This window comes from Salmo salar, chromosome 01 (genome assembly GCF_965601325.2).
Source record: "Salmo salar chromosome 01, fSalSal1, whole genome shotgun sequence".
Lineage (NCBI taxonomy): Eukaryota > Metazoa > Chordata > Actinopteri > Salmoniformes > Salmonidae > Salmo > Salmo salar.
The window spans coordinates 146,615,234-146,636,910 of NC_138291.1; the positions used below are offsets into that span (position 1 = coordinate 146,615,234).

The 21,677-nt window shown below is 42.3% G+C and overlaps 1 protein-coding gene across 2 annotated transcripts in view; it reads right to left on the minus strand.

Annotated features, from left to right (window-relative positions):
- Window positions 1-7,381: 7,381 nt before the first annotated feature.
- The window catches only part of unc13bb (unc-13 homolog Bb (C. elegans)), a 105,245-nt gene continuing 90,949 nt past the window's right edge, over window positions 7,382-21,677 (minus strand). Inside the window, exons 27-39 of one of the 2 annotated variants that reach the window (XM_082955323.1) lie at window positions 21,499-21,595; window positions 21,268-21,411; window positions 18,625-18,702; window positions 18,245-18,322; window positions 12,359-12,447; window positions 12,042-12,188; window positions 11,746-11,869; window positions 11,503-11,634; window positions 11,204-11,351; window positions 10,778-10,834; window positions 10,448-10,540; window positions 10,185-10,344; window positions 7,382-10,041 (exon numbers count right to left, since the gene is read on the minus strand). In XM_082955323.1, coding sequence (XP_082811449.1) covers window positions 9,756-10,041; window positions 10,185-10,344; window positions 10,448-10,540; window positions 10,778-10,834; window positions 11,204-11,351; window positions 11,503-11,634; window positions 11,746-11,869; window positions 12,042-12,188; window positions 12,359-12,447; window positions 18,245-18,322; window positions 18,625-18,702; window positions 21,268-21,411; window positions 21,499-21,595 — 1,633 coding nt within the window. In that variant the 3' untranslated portion in view covers window positions 7,382-9,755. The remainder of the gene's footprint in view (window positions 10,042-10,184; window positions 10,345-10,447; window positions 10,541-10,777; window positions 10,835-11,203; window positions 11,352-11,502; window positions 11,635-11,745; window positions 11,870-12,041; window positions 12,189-12,358; window positions 12,448-18,244; window positions 18,323-18,624; window positions 18,703-21,267; window positions 21,412-21,498; window positions 21,596-21,677) is intronic. The other variant, XM_082955324.1, reaches the window with a different exon arrangement.

Below are 21,677 nucleotides of genomic sequence, written 5' to 3' on the forward strand. Positions count from 1 at the left end.
TGATGTTGGGCGATTAGGCCTGGCTCGCAGTCGCCGTTCCATTTCATCCCAATGGTGTTTGATGGGCTTGAGGTCAGGGCTCTGTGCAGGCCAGTCAAGTTCTTCCACATGGATCTCAAACCGCTTCTATATTGACCTCGCTTTGTGCATGGGGGCATTGCATGAAACAGCAATGGGCCTTCGCCAAACTGTTGCCACAACGTTGGAAGCACAGAATCGTCTATAATGTCATTGTATGCTGTAGCGTTTCCTTTCATGTTTTCTTTTAAATCCACAATTTGGATCCCTCCACAGCCTCAGAGGATCTAGGTAATGTTTCTAACCTCTCTAGATTACAACCGAATTATGATAAGTGAACTATATTACTTATTGGATAAAAAAGATCATTTTTACATTACCGTGCAGTTTACCAATAAAATGGTCTGAGAGTGAAGTTGACTTACTCAATATTCATATTCTAAAAGAAAGAAATTCTCACTACAATTCATTTGAATAGAAAGTTAGCAAAAATGGATAAGATCTTGCTACCATGGAAAGGAAAATACCTGTATGTTTGTGTAAATTAACTCTTTAGTCATATCCCAGTTTACCTACTTGCTTATGGCCTTGCCTACACCTAGCGACTTATTTTTTTTAATTTTATGAGCAAAAAATATTCCATTTAATTTGGAACAGCAGGCAAGACAAAATTAAACGGACATATTTATATAATGAACATGAAACAGAAGGCAGAAATGATTAAATATTAAAGCATTAGACCTCTCACTAAAGTCCTCAGTCATACAAAAGATACTTAAATTCGAACTGGTTCTCTAGCGAACTCGTAAGAATGTCGCACCTTAAGAATGGCCTTTTCCCCTTTATTCAGATTAGACAACAAATATTATGCTTAAACTAAAATGATTAAGAAAAAAAAAATGTTTTTTTACAAATATTGTATAATCTGGTCCTCCCGAGTGGCGCAGCAGTCTAAGGTTCAATCCCAGGCTGTGTCACAGAAGGCTATGACCGGGAGACCCATGAGGCGGTGCACAATTGGCTCAGCATCGTCCGGGTGAGGGGAGGGTTTGGCCGGCTAGGATTTCCTTGTCCCATCGCGTTCTAGCGACTGCTTGTGGCGGGCCGGGCACCTGCAAGCTGACTTCGGTCGCTAGTTGGACGGTGTTTCCTCCGACACATTGGTGCGGCTGGCTTCCAAGTTCAGTGAGCAGTGTGTCAAGAAGCAGTGCGGCTCGGCAGAGTCGTGTTTCGGAGGACGCATGGCTCATGACCCTTGCCTCTCCTGAGTCCGTATGGGAGTTGCAGCGATGGCACAAGACTAACTACCAATTGGATATCACAAAATTGGGGTGAAAAAGGGGTTAAAAGTTGACACACGCAGCTATCAAAAATATATGGAATTGTCTGCTATACTCAAAATTACAACCAGCTAATTGCAGCAATACCACAAAAATGGTAGAGGCAAGTGGAAGAAGTAAGGGAAGACCAAAATGGTTAAAGAAAATTGGTAGAAAAAAAAAGTTATACTAGTTTAATTTAAGGACCAAAAAATTGACAGCTGAGCTAAATAGATTGCAAAATATTTGGATAGAGATTTTCAATGTACCGATTCCATGGCACACGAAACAACGCGGGATACAACATTTACAGTAGTTTTTCAATTTAAATTTTACAAAATTCTTGCAACCAATAGAATGTTATTTGTATGGGGGACACAACCATGCCAGCTCTGTGGATTTATCTGCGAAGAGACTCATTAGATCATTTGTTTTGGTATGGTCCATATGTAGCTTGTTTTTAGTCACAGGTTCAGGAACGGCTGAAGAATTGCAACATTTACCTGGAGCTAACTACAATAGCACTGTTGGGTGATTTTAAAAGTCATTCAATCAATAATACTTTTAGAATTAAAAATAAATCTTTAATTTACAATCTGTAGAAACTATGAGAATAGAAAGGTTCAGAACTTTTGTGAAACATCACAGCACAGTTGAAAAATAAATGGCAAATAGAAATCATAACCGGATGGTCTTCAGAGATACAGTTGAAGTCGGAAGTTTACATACACTGAGGTTGGAGTCATTAAAACTACACTAATTCTTGTTAACAAACTATAGTTTTGGCAAGTCGGTTAGGACATCTACTTTGCACATGACAAGTAATTTATCCAACAATTGTTTACAGATTATTTCATAATTCACTGTATCACAATTCCAGTGGGTCAGAAGTGTACATACACCAAGTTGACTGTGCCTCTAAACATTCCAGAAAATGATGTCATGGCTTCAGAAGCTTCTGGTAGGCTAATTGACATCATTTGAGTCAATTGGAGGTGTACCTGTGGATGTATTTCAAGGCCTACCTTCAAACTCAGTGCCTCTTTGCTGGACATCATGGGAAAATCAAAAGAAATCAGCCAAAAAATTGTAGAACTCCACAAGTCTGGTTCATCCATGGGAGCAATTTCCAAACGCCTGAAGGTATAAACACCATGGGACCACACAGCCGTCATACCTCTCAGGAAGGAGACCGTTCTGTCTCCTAGAGATAAACACACTTTGGTGTGAAAAGTGCAAATCAATCCCAGAACAACAGCAAAGGACCTTGTGAAGATGCTGGAGGAAACAGGTACAAAATTATTTATATCCACAGTAAAACAAGTCCTATACCAACATAACCTGAATGGCCGCTCAGCAAGGAAGAAGCCACTGCTCCAAAACGGCCATAAAAAGCCAGACTATGGTTTGCAAATGCACATGGGGACAAAGATTGCACTTTTTGGAGAAATGTCTTCTGGTCTGATGAAACAAAAATACAACTGTTTGACCATAATGACCATCGTTATGTTTGGAGGAAAAAGGGGGAGCTGAAGAACACCATCCCAACTGTGAAGAACGGGGGTGGCAGCATCATGTTGTGGGGGTGCTTTGCTGCAGGAGAGACTGGTGCACTTCACAAAATACATGGCATCATGAGGGAGGAAAATTATGTGGATATATTGAAGCAACATCTCAAGACATCAGTCAGGAAGTTAAAGCTTGGTCGCAAATGGGTCTTCCAAATGGACAATGACCCCAAGCATACTTCCAAAGTTGAGGCAAAATGGCGTAAGGACAACAAAGTCTAGGTATGTGAGCGGCCATCACAAAGCCCTGACCTCAATCCTATAGAAAATGTGTGGGTAGAACTGAAAAAGTGTGCGAGCAAGGAGGCCTACAAACCTGACTCAGTTACACCAGCTCTGTCAGGAGTAATGGGACAAAATTCACCCAACTTATTGTGGGAAGCTTGTGGAAGGCTACCCGAACTGTTTGACCCAAGTTTAAATTGTTTAAGGCAATTGTACCAAATACTAATTGAGTGTACAGTGAGTGAAAAAAATATTTGATCCCCTGCTGATCTTGTACATTTGCCCACGGACAAAGAAATGATCAGTCTACAATTTTAATGGTAGGTTTATTTGAACAGTGAGAGAGAGAATAACAACAACAAAAATCCAGAAAAACACGTCAAAAATTGTATAAATTGATTTGCATTTTAATGAGGGAAATAAGTATTTGACCCCTCTGCAAAACATGACTTAGTACTTGGTGGCAAAACCCTTGTTGTCAATCACAGAGGTCAGATGTTTCTTGTAGTTGGCCACCAGGTTTGCACACATCTCAGGAGGGATTTTGTCCCACTCCTCTTTGCAGATCTTTTCCAAGTCATTAAGGTTGAGGCTGACGTTTGGAAACTCGAACCTTCAGCTCCCTCCACAGATTTTCTATGGGATTAATGTCTGGAGACTGGCTAGGCCACTCCAGGACCTTAATGTGCTTCTTCTTGAGCCACTCCTTCGTTGCCTTGGCCGTGTGTTTTGGGTCATTGTCATGCTGGAATACCCATCCACGACCCATTTTCAATGCCCTGGCAGAGGGAAGGAGGTTCTCACCCAAGATTTGACGGTACATGGCCCCGTCCATCGTCCCTTTGATGCGGTGAAGTTGTCCTGTCCCCTTAGCAGAAAAACACCCCCAAAGCATAATGTTTCCACCTCCATGTTTGAGCATTCCTCCTCCTCCAAACACGGCGAGTTGAGTTGATGCCAAAGAGGTCCATTTTGGTCTCATCTGACCACAACAATTTCGCCCAGTTGTCCTCTGAATCATTCAGATGTTCATTGGGAAACTTCAGACGGGCATGTATATGTGCTTTCTTGAGCAGGGGGACCTTGCGGGTGCTGCAGGATTTCAGTCCTTCGCGGCGTAGTGTGTTATCAATTGTTTTCTTGGTGACTATGGTCCCAGCTGCCTTGAGATCATTGACAAGATCCTCCCGTGTAGTTCTGGGCTGATTCCTCACCATTCTCATGATCATTGCAACTCCACGAGGTGAGATCTTGTATGGAGCTCCAGGCCGAGGGAGACTGACAGTTCTTTTGTGTTTCTTCCATTTGCGAATAATCGCGCCAACTGTTGTCACCTTCTCACCAAGCTGCTTGGCAATGGTCTCGTAGCCCATTCCAGCCTTGTGTAGGTCAACAATCTTGTCCCTGACATCCTTGGAGAGCTCTTTGGTCTTGGCCATGGTGGAGAGTTTGGAATCTGATTGATTGATTGCTTCTGTGGACAGTTGTCTTTTATACAGGTAACAAGCTGAGAATAGGAGCACTTGCTTTAAGAGTGTGCTCCTAATCTCAGCTCGTTACCTGTATAAAAGACACCTGGGAGCCAGAAATCTTTCTGATTTAGAGGGGATCAAATACTTATTTCCCTCATTAAAATGCAAATCAATTTATAACATTTTTGACATGCGTTTTTCTGGATTTTTTTGTTATTCTGTCTCTCACTGTTCAAATAAACCTACCATTAAAATTAGAGACTGATCATTTCTTTGTCAGTGGGCAAACTTATGTAAACTTCTGACCCACTGGGAATGTGATGAAAGAAACAAAAGCTGAAGTAAATCACTCTATTATTCTGACATTTCACATTCTTAAAATAAAGTAGTGATCCTAACTGACCTAAAACAGGGAATGTTTACTAGGATTAAATGTGAGGAATTGTGAAAAACAGAGTTTTAAATGTATTTGGCTAAGGTGTATGTACACTTCTGACTTCAGCTGTAGATGGGAGGCGTTGAGGAGAGCTGAAGGGTGGGACAAAAAATAGCTAAGCACACTGCCAAGACAACGCAAGAGGGGTTTCGGGACAAGTCTCAATGTCCTTGAGTGGCCCACTCATAGGCCGGACTTGAACCCTGGAGAGACCTAAAAAACAGCTGTGCAGCAATGCTCCCCATCCAACTTGACAGCGCTTGAGAGGATCTGCAAAGAATAATGTGAGAAACTCTCCAAATACAGGGGTGCCAAGCTTGTAGCGCCATACCAAAGAAGACTCAAGGCTGTAATCGCTGCCAGATGTGCTTCAAAGTACTGAGTAAAGTGTCTGAATACCTACGTAAATGTGATATTTCATTTTTTATAAATTAGCAAACATTTAGAAAAAAACTGTTTTTGCTTTGTCATTATGGGGTATTGTGTGTAGATTGATAAGAGGAAAAAACAATTGAATCAATTTTAGAATAAGGCTGTAACCTAACAAAATGTGTAAGAAGTCAAGGGGTCTGATTACTTCCAGAAGGCACTGTACACTGAGTGTACAAAACATTAGGAACTAACTAATGCTCTGTCCATGACAGACTGACCAGGTGAATCCAGGTGAAAGCCATGACCCCTTATTGAATTCACTTGTTAAATCCACTTCAAAATCAGTGTAGATGAAGGGGGGGAGACAGGTTAAAGAAGGATTTTTAATCCTTAAGACAATTGAGACATGGATTGTATGTGTGTGCCATTCAGAGGGTGAATGGGCAAGACCACATATTTAAGTGCCTTTGAACAGGATATGGTAGTATGTGCCAGGCGGTTTGAGTGTGTCACCACTGCTGGGTTATTCACACTCAATATTTTCCCATGTGTATCAAGAATGGTCCACCACCCAAAGGACATCCAGCCAACTTGACACAAGTTGGAGCATTGGCGTCAACATGGGCCAGCATCCCTGTGGAACGCTTTCGACACCTTGTAGAGTCCATGCCACGACGAACTGAGGCTGTTCTGAGGGCAAAAGAGGGTGCAACTCAATATTAGGAAGGTGCTCCATGCCAAATTTCCTGGCCCCATGTCCATCGGCTCAGTTCTTATAGCCCTGGTTTGATATGGTGTCATCTAGTAGTGTAGTGTGGCTGACTATTCTCAAATTCATTAGAGGCTAATTCATTGAGTCTATATTCCAAATCTGGAGTCAATCTGATTTATGGTTCATGAGAAGATGAAGTATTTTTTTCATTAGCATAAGTGCTAACGTGCATCTATTAGGTACAGTCCGGCCATACAATATTTGAATGCAGCAACAAAAAATCTCAAAACCATTAAGCGACTGATGTAATGAGTCTATACACACAAAATCTGGAGTGAATCTGGCATATGGTTCATGAGCAGAAGATGATTTTGAGCATTAGCGTTAAATATGAAAATAACTAGTTGTTAATAGTTTCCCTGTTTTTTGAGAAATCAACAAGAAATTCAGTGTGGTTCATTTTAGGGACGACCATGATAGCGATGACACGTTTCAAGTTGATAGGCCACTGTGGAAGTGGATTTACAGTGGTTTAAATGGACACAAATCAGATTTGTCAATAACTCAGCCATCTTTTGACCAATCCCTTAGCTTGAGAAAAGCTAAGTTTGGAGAAGTACCATGGTCCTACATTCCAAATTTAGTCAGAGGTTTTTTATCATTATTTAAAGCATTAGTTTTACATAGTCAAATTTGATTGCTAAGGTTCCTTATTTTTGAAGATAAATGCCAAACTTAACACGGTTCATCATGGTAACGTCTGTGATGACCCTAAAAAGTTTTGAGTTGATGGGCCATTGTCTAGTGGATTTAAATGGACAAATAAAAGCAGATTTCCTGATTTATCAATTACTCAGTCATCTCTTAACCAATCCCTTAATTTGAGAAAATCTAAGTGATGTACCATGGGCCTACATACTGCATTTGGTGTTATTTAGAGTGTATGGTTCATGAGAATACGTTTTTAAAAAGTAAAAAAAAAAAAAAAGTCCAATATGGAGGAAAATCTATCCTGACGGACATTATGGGTCCTTGAGGAGAATTTGTTCAGGATGAGGAAAGACACCTACAAACAAGGTTTCAAGTGTTTAGGTCAAACGGGCCGCTGGATATGAGGGTTTAAGTGAGACTGCTTATAACTGTCACCTATAGGCCAATCGGTAGTTGGCCTGTAGTTTCTGTGTGCCAAATTTGAAATAAAAGTAACCAATCTATGTGAGTTCGCTGTGAACCCCTAATAAATTAGCCAGACACATCAATAGCTATTTCTTAAATACTTTATACAAAATTAATAAATTGTAATGTACACATTTTAATGATCAATACCATGATCTTTCCAGTTGCAAAATACAAATAAAACTTCACAAAAGTCCAGTTACTCAGACATACAACACGTGCTAACTAACTATTGTAGTGATTTAATTATAGTGCAATGGTTCACAAGATTTAAAAAATATGTATTAAAAAAATGTAATGAAACGATAAAAAGTGAACACTTGCACAGCTTGGCACAAGGAACATGTATCTTAGTGGCAGTGCCCTCCTTAGAAGTAGACTTTTCCCCCTAAATCAACAGCCAAAAAGATGTATTCACATTGGTACTGTAGATACTGCATATAAAGCCCAGACATAGCTTTAACAGTGTGTGATGTTGCAGTTTTCTTCTTTGTGTGAATATCAAACTGACTATTATTGTATGGACAACGGCAGTGTAACTTGACAAATCGCTAAATATTTTTGTTAGGAGTGATATGTTCTCATTTCTATCAGGGATATGACAGGCATGCATTACCCCTTACTGTATACTGTAGATCCAACAGAACTCATGCATTACCCCTTACTGTATACTGTAGATCCAACAGAACTCATGATACCGTACTGAACATCTCCACATCATTCCAACATTTTTTTAAGAGGGATCAAAATGGAAAACAACAAAAATATAAATACTATATCTAAGAAAATGACTACATCTAAACAAATATAAATCCTCCAATACAATTAAAAACAAAAATAAAGTAACAGCAGTCTGATACGGTTGATTCAGGTCAAATTGACCAACTCTCTGCATCGTTGTGAGAAAAGAAATACACAGAAAATGGGGGGTAAAAACATGTATATAGAAATCTTCTATTATCACCAATGTAAGGCCACTCAGAGATACAAGGAAACATAGCAGGAAAATATTTGCAAACCGAGGGCTTGGACTGCCTTTTCCTAGCCTCGTTACGAACCATACGAGGCTAGCCTTTCCCTCATCTGAGATGAAAATTGTTTAAACTCCTCTGGTCCCAAAAGCCCCTCTAGGTCCACTTAGTATCTGTAGGGTCCTGCTAGAAAACTGCAGTAAAAAGCTATTCAAAACTATACTCAAATGCCATCTAGCAGCCCTCTGTTTGCAAAGTAGACCAGACTCTACATACAGAATAAATACATAAAAACTAAAAATAAAATGGCTGTCATTGAGGGTTGGCAACATTAGCCAAATGTTTGTAAAATGTTGTATTCAACAGGGTTATTTAGCAGTGATTACTAAGTTCAAGACAGGGCCCTACATACACTATTGTCGTTTTTTGATGTAAGAAGCAATAGTCCATATTAAAAAGTGCTCACCACTCTCTATCCTTAAAAGGAAGGTTTCTCTCTGGATAGAAGGCAGCCCTTTGCATTAACAACATTTATGACAATTTAGACTAAAAAGTATTACAGTAATTCTCATTCAAAGTGCATTGTTAACACTGTATGGGACTAATGGGTTATGAATAGAAGTCCAACACCTGACAAGGCACACAACTTACAAACCCTTTATATTGAGTGCTGTTGCCGTTACAGTACCTCATGTCAAAAAAATAGGGGGGAGAGTCAAATGTAAAACTCACTTCAGAACCACCACACGGCACTAATTTCAATACAAAAAAAACACACTTCACTTTTCTACAGGAAAAAAAACTGGATTTGTACACTATATTTAGGAGTAGGGTACTTGACATGTGGTAGAAGTCCAAACGATAGAAACCAGGTGAATCTACTTCGACCAAAACACAAACAATGACATCCTGCGTTTTGACCCGAATAGTGGCATCAATGAGATTTGAACATGGATCCTGAAGAACACTAAAGAGAGATTGAGGAAGATAAACAGCTTTCTACTACAGCTACAGTTTTCTGTCTGAACTTCACACATTCACAGCTTCTAAAGTGTAAGGCATCAAACATATGGCCACAGTTGGGGGGTATTGCACATGAACACTGGTGGGGATTGTGGGGTGAGGGGGAGACCCTGTGCTGAAGTGCATACAGGCTGGCAGGAATTGATTGGCATATAGCGCCCATGGCATGTCCATAGTGCCAGACTGGCCAACCCACAGTAAGTACAATATCGTGTGAGATTGTGTCTAATAACCATTGAGTGAGAGAGAAACTAACTACGTCTGTGTAGGAGATAGGGAGTGAGGGACACAAAATGGGAGTCTGAGAAACACACAGTGAGTGACAGTGTAATGGTGAACCAGTGTCCATCAAACAGCCAGTAGCAGCCAGGGGACATTATTAGTCCAAAGTAGTAGTAGTCAATGTGCTCCTATTACTTCCCACTTTACTAGAGGCCCTTCACACCCCTCCTTCAGGGAGACCTCATCTGCCCTCCTCCTCAGAGCGTATCTCAGACTTGAGCTTGACGAACTCCTTGGCCACCTCGTCGTTGGAGCGCTGGGAGAGGATGCGCATGGCGGTGAGGCCTGTCTCGTCCATGGTGACCCGCTGACCCAGGGGGCACCAGCACGCCACACTGCCCTTCTCTGCCACATCCTGCAGCTGCATCACAGCCATGCCCACCACCCGATCGGCACGGCCAAAACAGTAGTCCTTCACACACATCTGCAGCTCGTAGCACTCAAAGCCATCCTCGTTACCTAGGATACTGAGGAGACATGGAAGAGGGGAGGGAGAGAGATACTTTTTTACACTTTTTTTTTTTACAATGAGCAATGGCTATTTCAAGGGACTACACATTGATCATTTTAGGCAACAGGCTACTGTACTATTGCTTGACTCTGGACTCACAAGTGGAAGGTCTCGTTGAACTTGGGCGCCCAGCTGTTGTTCTTGGACTTGGATTGGAACTTGCGCTTCTTGTCACTGAGGTGGGGTCCAATCATGGTGATCTCCACAAAGGGCCGGAACATCCCAGACGTCTGCCACTTCAGATCATTGGCTCCCACCACTGGTACAACGAGGAAGGAGATTAGTTTGTTTGTTGGGATGGGGAGACACAGAAAAGGGTTTATTGCAGTAATTGTTTTCCTTAACTCTACAAATATACAAACCTTTGACAGTGACTTTGTGCTCCCCAGTACCAGGGTGGGTGAATAGGTCGATCTGAACGGATATCTCTCCCACCGGCTTGTCCACTCCTGACCCTAGCACACACAGATGGGAACACAAGACATTATCTTCCAGTGGTGGTCAGTGTGATTATAGATACCAGTAGTATCCTTTAGGGAGGAGGAGGAGGAGGAGAGGGTATGGGTAGGGTCATACAACCAGGAGGAGGAGCAGTCAAGGTTGGTGTTTGGGGCGAACTCACCCACAGGGGGAGATGAGAGGGGGTTTATGTACACAGAGTAAAGGAGATCGGGGTTGTTGACACCACCTACCCCTGGAGGGTTGTATTTTTTCGTTGGGAGTTAACCTAATACCCTTCCCATTGTGCACTGGTGAGGAGGCAGCAGAAAAGATCACAGGAGAGAAGACAAATAAGCAAACAAAGTGTCAAATGGCAGCAGTGAGTCATTTTAGAGTTAGACAAATCCCAGCACACAGAACAGTCACAGAGCCAGAGAAAGTTAGTTTCCAGGTATGTAACAGAGGCACACACAGTATTTAGCTGATAGATCAACTTCAAGCCCAATACTAAATAGAACAGTACTCAAGAGGGAGCACTGGAGCCTCTGGTGACCCCTGGTGGCAAATCATGGGAGAAGCAAAGGTCTTATTTTATGACTAATATACAGTATTTAGTTAGACACAATGGGAAGCAGACTGATGCTATTGTGTGTGTGTGTGCATGCGCGCCGCCTCACCTTGTGTGTGTTGTGTTGTGACGAAGGTCTTGATGAGCGTGTCTGTGGTCTGCGTGTAGAGGGACAGAGCGTGGCGTAGTGAGGTCAACTCAGGACTCTTCTCCAGGAACGCCTTCTTCAGACCGTTCCCTCCTGCATGGAAGTATTGCTGCAGAAGAGTGAGAGAGAGGGAGAAGGTTTGGTTCCCTACTATAAAATGAATGAGGCCTGTAATTAAAGGATCAGCAACACAGCCCCCTCATCATCTAAGTAGTCACTTTACCACATGTGTATGTTCGCCTATAAACTCAAACACAAACTTTGATTGTGTCCAGTGCTATATCCATGACAGCACACTGTTTAGGGGTCAGGCTTTTGGCCTCTCCTGCCATGTGATCCTTGAGCTTGGAGAGCTGCCCCAGTTCCTTGGCTGCAGACAGGATCTGGGCCCCCTGAGGAGAGGAATGCACATAACATTAGGCGACGGTGTGTTTGGAGTAGAGTGTGGTGAGGAAAAGGGCCAGGTTTGAAGGTAAATGTTAGGGAGGGGTGTTAGGCCTTACGAAGGTGTCGTTTCCTTGGGGCAGGACGATGGTCTTCTCCAGGCTGCTCATCACAATCCTCCACAGCTCTTTCAGAACCCGCTTTAGAACAGTCTTCTCACACGCTGTGGCAAACAGCGTTAACCTGCATAGACACACAGACGTTTAATGAGACAACACATACAGCAAATCAACAAATACACAATCACGCAACATGGCACAACATACTGACAAAAACAACTGACTTCAGTGGGAATGCACCAAAATGGACGCCACCAAATCAGCAGCCAATAGAGAAGCAGGAGGGATCCACTCACTTGGAATCCAGGAAGTCCATAAGTGGCCGTAGCATGTTGTCGGAGTCGGCCTCCACCATGTTGCGGCTGTTGGCGTTGACTGGGCCCTTGATCTGGTACAGCAGAGAGGCCATCTGTCTCATACAGTCATCAATACGGACCTGGAAACTACAGGAGAGAAAGGAGCCACAGGGGTTAGGGTTCAGAGCCAAAATGGACTCCATATACTACAGACTGAAGCTGTGTGCATGAGTCTACAGTAGAAACATTATGAGTGACATAGTATGGGGAGAGTGTACATGTTGGAATCCTGGGACTGTGTGGGAGCATGTGTGTACCTGTTTCCAAACGTGGTACTCAGCTCATCCAGCACATTGTTCAGCTTGACCTGAAGCTCATTCAGGAGGTCACTGGCTTCTGTGTCCAGCTGCAGACAGACAGGCAGATAGTCAGACAGACGCAGAGAGCACACAGAGACAGTGTAATAAGTCTGAGTACAGAACATTTTTTTGTACAACAGTTAAGCATGATTCTCAAAAACCATAGATATGGGGTAAAACAGCAACATAATTCCCTTTGATGCCAGATAATACACATACTGTAAAGTATGCGGATTGTAAGCCAAAGTAGAGCACACACAATAATCCAGCAGCAATGGAGAAAACGTGTTATTTTGCTTTTTGCCAGTAGATGAACAAGCATGGCAAGAGAAGGCAATGGTCACTCAAACATCTTTTTCAGAGAAACTGTGAAAAATGTTTGAAGTAGGGAGATTCCCTATACTTGCAATGTCACTGCTACTTCCCTTCCAGTTAGTTACAGTCATTGTTATTAGAGCCAACACTCCTGTAGACTAACCCACCTTTTTGTCGGTAATAATCACCACCTTCAAAGAAAGCAGATGAAAGAAAATGGCGGTTTAATATGACAGCAGATTCATTGACTCAGAAGTATATCGTATTGGAGGACCACCAGGGGTCACAATGTGTCCCGTATCAACAACCACAGCATCAGTCTGACAGAAACCATCTCAGAGGCCTAAAGCAACCCCAGCCAGACAGATGACAACATGATGTGGCCCATTAAGCTAATGCTTCAATAGGCCAGCTGATACATGGACTGCCAGGGACTAGACTACATGTCTAGATTCCAGACAAGAGTATAGGACAGCTGTAGGGGAGACTACTGAAGGAGTTCTGCACCAGTGGATACGAGGAGGGCTTACAGGGGCTATAGGGAGAGATTGAGTATGTTTTTCATGAGCCTCCTGTACGTGTGTATACTGCTGAGTAAGTGACAGTTAGTGAGAGTGATACAGTGTTAGTGGAGATGGGCACTGATGATGTCACATCCTTACTACACTCACCTTCTCCTCGTCTTTCTTTTCAGGCTATCAGAGAGTGGGAGGGGGAAAAAAAGGAGATGACCGTATTTATCAAGAGCTAGTATGAGGTAAAAACTAGAAATACATGGCAAATATCTGATGGTGCTATAAAATAATATGGTACCAACTGGGAAATGTGTTGACCAATGAACCAGTGACATTTTTGTGAGCAGCATAGCTACTGCTCAACTATATAACCCAGGGAGAAAGGCACAAACTCTAACCCACCTTTTCCTCTGGGGGTGCATCCATCTTTGAGAGAAGTAAAAAATAAAATAAAAAGAACATCTGTCAAATGTGTCTTTTGTTGCAATAACTAGAGTACGGACCAGCAACAAATCCAACTAGCACTAACAGCAGGAGAAGATTTAGGATAATAGACTTAACCAAAAGACAAAATTGTAAAAAGAGGTACAGTAAACCTTTGCATACATACAAACTGTAGGACTACATACTGTATGTATGCAACACTTGTTTGTAATGAACCCACCTTCTCTTTGTCAGTCTATTGAAAACAAAAGAAAAGGGAAAATAACTAAATCATTAAACTGCATAGTAGTCTGAAAGTAAATGAAGTTGTGGGAAGGAGATGTCTGTAATGAAGCGCAAGACAGCTGCACTTGGATTTAGAGAACAGGTAAGGGACAACAGTACCATAGTCATATAGGGGAAGAGTGTTGCACCAAACAGATGACCAGTGAAAAACCCAACAAGATCAAAGTCACCCCGGTAACGATGGTGGTGTCCGTTCCCACCATGAGAAGGCACAATGACGTGGCGAATGCGAGTGTGACCACCACTACGTGAGTGGAGAGAAGGGCAGTGAGTGGGAATGACGATATGTGACCATGACGATATCAGTGACAGTGTGTCACTGACACAACCTCTACTACACCAACAAACCTCAACCTGCTCCTCCTCAACCACCTCCTCCTCCACACTTTCCTGAAGGGTTGGAGTGAGACAGAACACAAAACATACTGTGAACCTCCAGCTAGAGGCGGAACACTTGATAAACCCTCAGAGAACTGATTGATACACTGAGTCGGTTTACAAGTTACATCAGCCGACCATGTCAACAACGACAGCAGTATCAGACAGTACAGTATCATGTTCTGTATTTACAGTGCGTTCGGAAAGTATTCAGACGCCTTCCCTTTTTCCACATTTTGTTATGTTACAACCTTATTCTAAAATTGATTAAATAAACAATTTCCTCAGCAATCTACACGCAATACCCCATAATGACAAAGCGAAAACAGGTTTCTAGAAATTGGTGCAAATTTCAAAATAAAAACAGAAATGTACTTATTTACGTAAGTATTCAGACCCTTTGCTATGAGACTCGAAATTGAGCTCAGGTACATCCTGTTTCAATTGATCATTCTTGAGATATTTCTACAACTATATTGGAGTCCACCTGTGGTATATTCAATTGATAGGACATGATTTGGAAAGGTACACACCTATCTATATAAAGGTCCCACAGTTGACAGTGCATGTCAGAGCAAAAACCAAGCCATGAGGTCGAAGGAATTGTCCATAGAGCTCCAAGACAGGACTGTGTCAAGGCACAGATCTGGGGAAGGGTACCAGCATTGAAGATCCCCAAGAAAACAGTGGCATCCATCATTCTTAAATGGAAGTAGTTTGGAACCACCAAGACTCTTCCTATAGCTGGCTGCCCAGCTCAACTGAGCAATCGGGGGAAAAGGGCCTTCTTCAGGGAGGTGACCAAAAACCCGATGGTCACTGACAGCTCCAGAGTTCCTCTGTGGAGATGGGATAACCTTCCAGGAGGACAACCATCTCTGCAGCACTCCACCAATCAGGCCTGTATGGTAGAGTGGCCAGAAGGAAGCCACTCCTCAGTAAAAGGCACATGACAGCCCGCTTGGAGTTTGCCAAAAGGCACCTAAAGACTCTGACCATGAGAAACAAGATTCTCTGGTCTGATGAAACCAAGATTAAACTCTTCGGCCTGAATGCCAAGTGTCACGTCTGGAGGAAAACTGACACTATCCCTACGGTGAAGCATGATGGTGGCAGCATCATGCTGTGGCAATGTTTTTCAGTAGCAGGGACTGGGAAACTAGTCAGGATTGAGGGAATATGAACAGAGCAAAGTACAGAGATCCTTGATGAAAATCTGCTCCAGAGCGCTCAGGACCTCAGACTGGGGCAAATGTTCACCTTCCAACACGACAACGACCCGAAGCACACAGTCGGGACAAGTCTCTGAATGTCCTTGAGTGGCCCAGCCGGAGCCCGGACTTGAACCCGATCAAACATCTCTGGAGACCTGAAAATAGCTGTGCAGCGACGCTCCCCATCCAACCTTACAGAGCTTGAGAGGATCTGCAGAGAAGAATGTGAGAAACTGCCCAAATACAGGTGTGCCAAGCTTGTAGCGTCATACACAAGAAGACTCAGGGCTGTAATCGCTGCCAAAAGTGCTTCAACAAAGTACTGAGAAAAGGGTCTGAATACTTATGTAAATATGATCCGTTTTTTATTTAATACATTTGCAAAAATGTAAAAAAAAAAAAACGTTTTGCTTCGTCATTATAAGGTACTGTGTGTAGACTGATGATGGAAAAAAAATACAATTCAATCCATTTTAGAGTAAGGCTGTAGCGTAACAAAATGTGGAAAAAGTCAAGGGGTCTGAATACTTTCCGAATGCACTGTACGGAAAAGGGATCGTCAGTTTTCTATTTGAGGTTCAAAAACAATATATTTTATATATATCCATGTACAGAACGTCCATACATGCACATACATAATGTCCTCGTCTTACACCCACCTGCCGCCATTCTATCATTTTGCCCATGTTGCCCTAGGGGGGGAAAAAGAGGGGGAAAATGCCCAAGTTTCTTTTATTCCTGCTAACTGCACAAAGTCAGCACCACAGTTTGAAGGTCAGAGTGATTATAATGAAGACCTGTGTGTTGGCTTTCCAGGACACAGATAGACATGTGGTAACAGCAGAATGTTCATTATCAGTCAACGGTTTATGACCATTCCATTATATTGTACAATTTTGAAGATACTGTAGTTTATTTGAGTATTTCTGTCAAAATAAACAAAACAGAATTTATTTATTTATTTATTTTAAATTGGTGCTTGTTGACAATGAAACTTGAACAGTGTGTCTTGTCTTTTAAGTGTCTAATTTGTGTTGACAGGCAGAAGAGCGCGAGTCAGCGTGCACTGTGAAGTTCCTGTGAACTCTTCCTACTAAGCTTCATCTGGGATAACTCAATTCCTAATCACTCCTTCCCTCCCACATCCCCCTGCTTCTCTACAGGAGCCCAGAACAGTCCGCCTTTCAAGTTCATCTCCTCACAGCACGATGCAGCGCTTCGACGACAACATCACGGCTTCACACAACCCCAGAGTTGTGCTTCTTTGAAAACACAGCTCAGATTAAAGTTCCACTCTCTACATTCATTAGATGAACACTGATTGTCTTACCTTAGAAAAACCCAACCACAAGCCATGTGCCATTCATCAGCAGTGAATAAAACAAACAATTCTGGATACTATCTTATTCCATGCATTTCACACTTTCACAGCCCCAATAATCTGAAACGGATCCTCTGGGTGCAGAAGTTCTTACCATTACACTTCCATACCCTCAAAAGACTAAAGACTCATCTAATTGGCCACAGGGAACTATCATGTGAGAAATCTAGCTCCAGTAGTTGACTGTCTATGGTTTTACAATGGGGGTACCTAAAGGCTCTATAGAGGGTGAATTCTATTCTACAGTCTTCTAATGATAAATACCCACCAGAGTCTTTCTCTCCTCATCCTCAGTTATGACCTGCTAGTCAGGGGGAAGGTGAGTTAGACAATACTTAATATGCAACAGGATCTACAACACCACTTTGGCAACTATCAAACAGCCTCCAATCAAAAGTAAACACCCACCTTCTCGTCCTCTTCTTCCTCATCATCCACCTGCTCGTCAAGCTTAAGCAGCGAAGGAAACACCTATTTCAAGTCAATTTGTCAAAGTCTAGTGCTACAATTCAGCCATGGACGCGTAAACCAAAACGAAGGGATTACTAGGCCAAACTACAAACTGCTTTACTCAACATCCAAACCACATAATAAGTGACTTACTACGCAGTAAGAACGGAACAATCATTCAGAATAAAGCATGTCCTAAACATATAGATACTACATTGTGCTCTTAAGTAGGGATGCTAAACATACTGTAGGGACGGTAATGAAAACCTATAGACCGCACATAGCTTTATGCACTCTAGGAAATTGATCTAGGGACATAATAGAATCACCAAGGGCATATGTTAATGTAACAGTCTAGTAGTCTACACAATAAGCACTGGCTTATAGCGGCTATTGATCTAATGCTTTATTCCACATGGCAGGATACTACAGTAGCACACATCCACTTCTCAACTCTAAGTCACGTGAACCATCTCCCTACCATTGCTTCCGCTTTTGCAATCTGGTACGGAAAGACACAAACAACATGTTCATAATCTTGTCTATGAAGAACAGTCACACACAAAAGCAATTTGAACCATGTGTTCACATAGAGCAAATAGTTGAGGTTCTTCATTTCTCTAGGTGTGATGCCAGAGTAGCACATCATTCACTGCTTTAAATCAAAACCTGCAAACACCTATGACTGCTCAACCGCCTGCATGAGCCCAGAGACACAACGCGCCTGTAGTCTTCTCCAGGAGGTTCCTGGTGGTCCGGAGCACAGTGAGTATGAACATTGTTCACCCCAACGCCATCTTACCCATCTGTGAAAAAAAGCTATTTGTTATCATCTTTTCCCGTACATAGTGTTGCTGCTTACCTGTTTGGCACCCATGGACTCAAACATCTTCTCCAGCTGGATACGCAACTGCTGCACGTTATTCATCAGTACACAGGGCTACAAAGGGGAAGAGAGCGAGCGATAGAGAGACCATTTAGAGGTTGAAACTCCCATTGAAAACACTAAGGATAGAGTGCATTCGGAAAGTATTCAGACCCCTTGACTTTTTCAAAATGTTGTCTAAAATGTCTAAAAACTGTTTTTCCCTTTGTCATTATGGGGTATTGTATGTAGGAAAAAAACAACAATTAAATACATTTTAGAATAAGTCTAACGTAACAAAATATGGAAAAAGTCAAGGGGTCTGAATACTTTCCGAATGCACTGTATGTTGTCTAAGGCAGAATATGAAGACTTACGATCTTCTCTTTGTCAGAGTAGGAGGGGAAGCTCTTGGTCAGAATGGCACTGTACTGCAGAAGAACTTTGGCAATAGTCTGTGGGGAGGAAAACAGGTCATTACAGTGTCATTGGAAATATATTATCTCATTACAACCACTAAACGACTGTCATCCTTTTCTGTTAATGGGAAGTGGCCTTTAACACTGGCTAGAGGCTAGTGTGTTTTTTTAGGTAAAGTTAGAGTGAGGGTATGTGAGGTAACTGTCGGGTAACTTTTCTGCCCTACTGCTGGAAAGAGTCCTCAAAGTAGGAATGCATTCCCTGAATATATTCTCTGTGATGAAAAACCTCAGTCTCTCTATAGACTGTGCCAGCCCAAGCTCAGCTAGAAAGAACGACTGTCGCATTAGACATTTCTATTTAATGAGAACATATCATAACCAATTCCTTTACACAAATGTTAAAGTCCCCCAGACAATGCTCTGGCTGCTTTTATACAAATAGGATTTTCTGGGGCTAATATCTGTAATAAGGGTATAGTACTCTAAAATAAAAAAAGCAATAGTAAGGATTTCTCTAAAGGGCAGAGTTGGCTGCTTTCCGAAGAAAACGCAATGGGCGGTCATGATCATGAATCACTTTAATGAGATTTGGGGCTATTTCAAAAGGTTTGAGCAAATGCCAAACTTTTTCTCCCAGTAACCAGGTTTCCATCCAACCATTTCATGCGAGTAAAGTACATGTTGGATAACATTTTTTTACGACAGGCCTGATGGAAAAGCTAATTTGTCGCTAAACTTTTCAAACGTCGAGAAAACAAAATACACTAGACAAGGTGGGATATTTTTGTGTGATTAAATTCATTGGGCGAAAAATGGCGGGATAAACTTGGAGTCACGCAATGATATGTTGCGTGGTCCTCACACTACAACTCGGGAAAGCATACAATTTATTAGGCTACAGATGAAATAAATTCTGATCTACTTCACAGGGTTGGGCCTCCCGAGTGGCACAGTGGTCTATGGCACTGCATCGCAGTGTCACTACAGACCCAGGTTTGATCCCAGGCTATGTTACAACCAGCCGTGACCGGGAGTCCCATAGGGCGGCACACAATTGTCCCAGCGTCATTTTGGTTAGGGGATGGTTTGGCGGAGGGGGCTTTAATTGGCTCATCGCGTATTAGCAACTCCTTGTGGCGGGCCGGGCGCCTGCAGGCTGACTCCGGTCATCAGTTGAATGGTGTTTCCTCTGACACATTGGTGCAGCTGGCTTCCGGGTTAAGTGGGCAGGTGTTAAGGAGCGCGGTCATGTTTTGGAGGACGCATGACTCGACCTTAACCTCTCCCTAGTCCGTTGGGGAGTTGCAGCGACGAGACAAGATGGAAATTGGGGGGAAAAAGGGGGTAAAATTTAAATTAAAAAAACTTCACAGGGTGATGAAAGTGCATGGTGATGAGCTTGATGTTGCTTTCCAATAAATATTTAGGGTCTTATTCTGGTGACATAATGATCAATGCTTGGCTGCCATTTGAGAAACAAAAATAATCTCACTATTTAGTCCTTAATAATCTCATCATGTAGGTAGCTTAACCAGGATCTGGGGAAAATAAATTATGAATATGACAAGATCTCTTCCCTGCCCAGAAAGCTACCATTCAAGCTACCACTCACCAGCTCTGCGAGTTATGTCAATATATGTTTGCTACTCACCAAATATGCAACAATTGTCATTTACTGCAGTTATGCCCGGTACGTACTTCCAGAATAGGTGTATATGAAAATGTACAAGCAAATGTATTGTTTTTGTTAATGTATTGTTTTTGACCAGAAAAGGCACTGCTAGGGTTTGAATAATGTTCCTGGTTTTCCCCCAAATCCCAGTTGGAGGGTCCCAGAATCAGGAGGGAATGAGCACGACATGCTAAATCCTCCAACAAGGATTTCTGGAAAACCCAGGGAATTTATTGAAAGTTCACACAATTTTGCAACCCTAGCGATGCCTCTTCCGGTCAAAAACAATACATTAAAAAAATTATTGCTTGTAAATTTTTATTTAGACCCATTTTGGAAGTACAATACATACCAGGTGTAACGGCAGTAAATTACATTAGATGCAGGCAAATTTGGTGAGTAACAAGCATATTTTGACAAAACTCTTGCAGAGCTGGTGAATGGTAGCTTTCTGGTCAGAGATGTCATCATATTCATCCTCTCCCTTGCCCAGACACTGGTTCAGTAGGTAGCACATCTGCACTGTATGTACAAGCTCTTGGCTAGAGCGCACACACCAAGCACAGAGTGGGCACATTCGCAATATAACACACGTTTTTTATGAACAAAACCATTAGAGTTGAAAATGCGGTGGAAGTCCATTTATCTTGTATTTGTTTTATTTGGTACATGGAAATGTAACCACACGTTATTTTTATGTGCACTACGTCATCACGCACAGCCTTTGTCCGCAACAAGTCAATTTGCTGGAAACCTAGCTATTGTTTGAAAAACATTTCAAGCCAAAAGTAGAACTCAAGCATGACTCAGGGAGAGGTTCCCTAAAATGAATCTCACAGATGGTGGAGATATGAGAGAGCAATGTATCCCAACAGGCATTTGTCTACAGGTCAGACAGGTAGCTAGGACAAAGAGGGTAAGGTTACCTTGGCAAATCGTCGGCTGTAGTGGGCCATGACCTTTGGGTCAGGACAGTCCAGTTTCTTGATGATCTCAAAGCTCTGGTTGAGCTGGGTGAAGACGTCCACCACCGAGCAAGAAAAGAGAGCATGCTCAGATGTCTGCTGGAACTGGTGGGAGAAGGGGACGGAGACAATTGTAACTATATAGTTTATAGTGAAGAGCTGACAAAGATGGGTTATTTTCCCGTTACTCACTCCATCTTTCTTGTCTCTCTCCAGAGCTCCATGCATGAACTCCATGGAAACACTTTCATTCTCATCCAGCCACTGCAGCACAAACTGTAAGAACCACCTGCACATGGGAAAGATTGGCGTAAGGGGTAAAATAGAGTGAACCTATTTTTATACACATTTCTTAAGTTTAGACAAGTCAT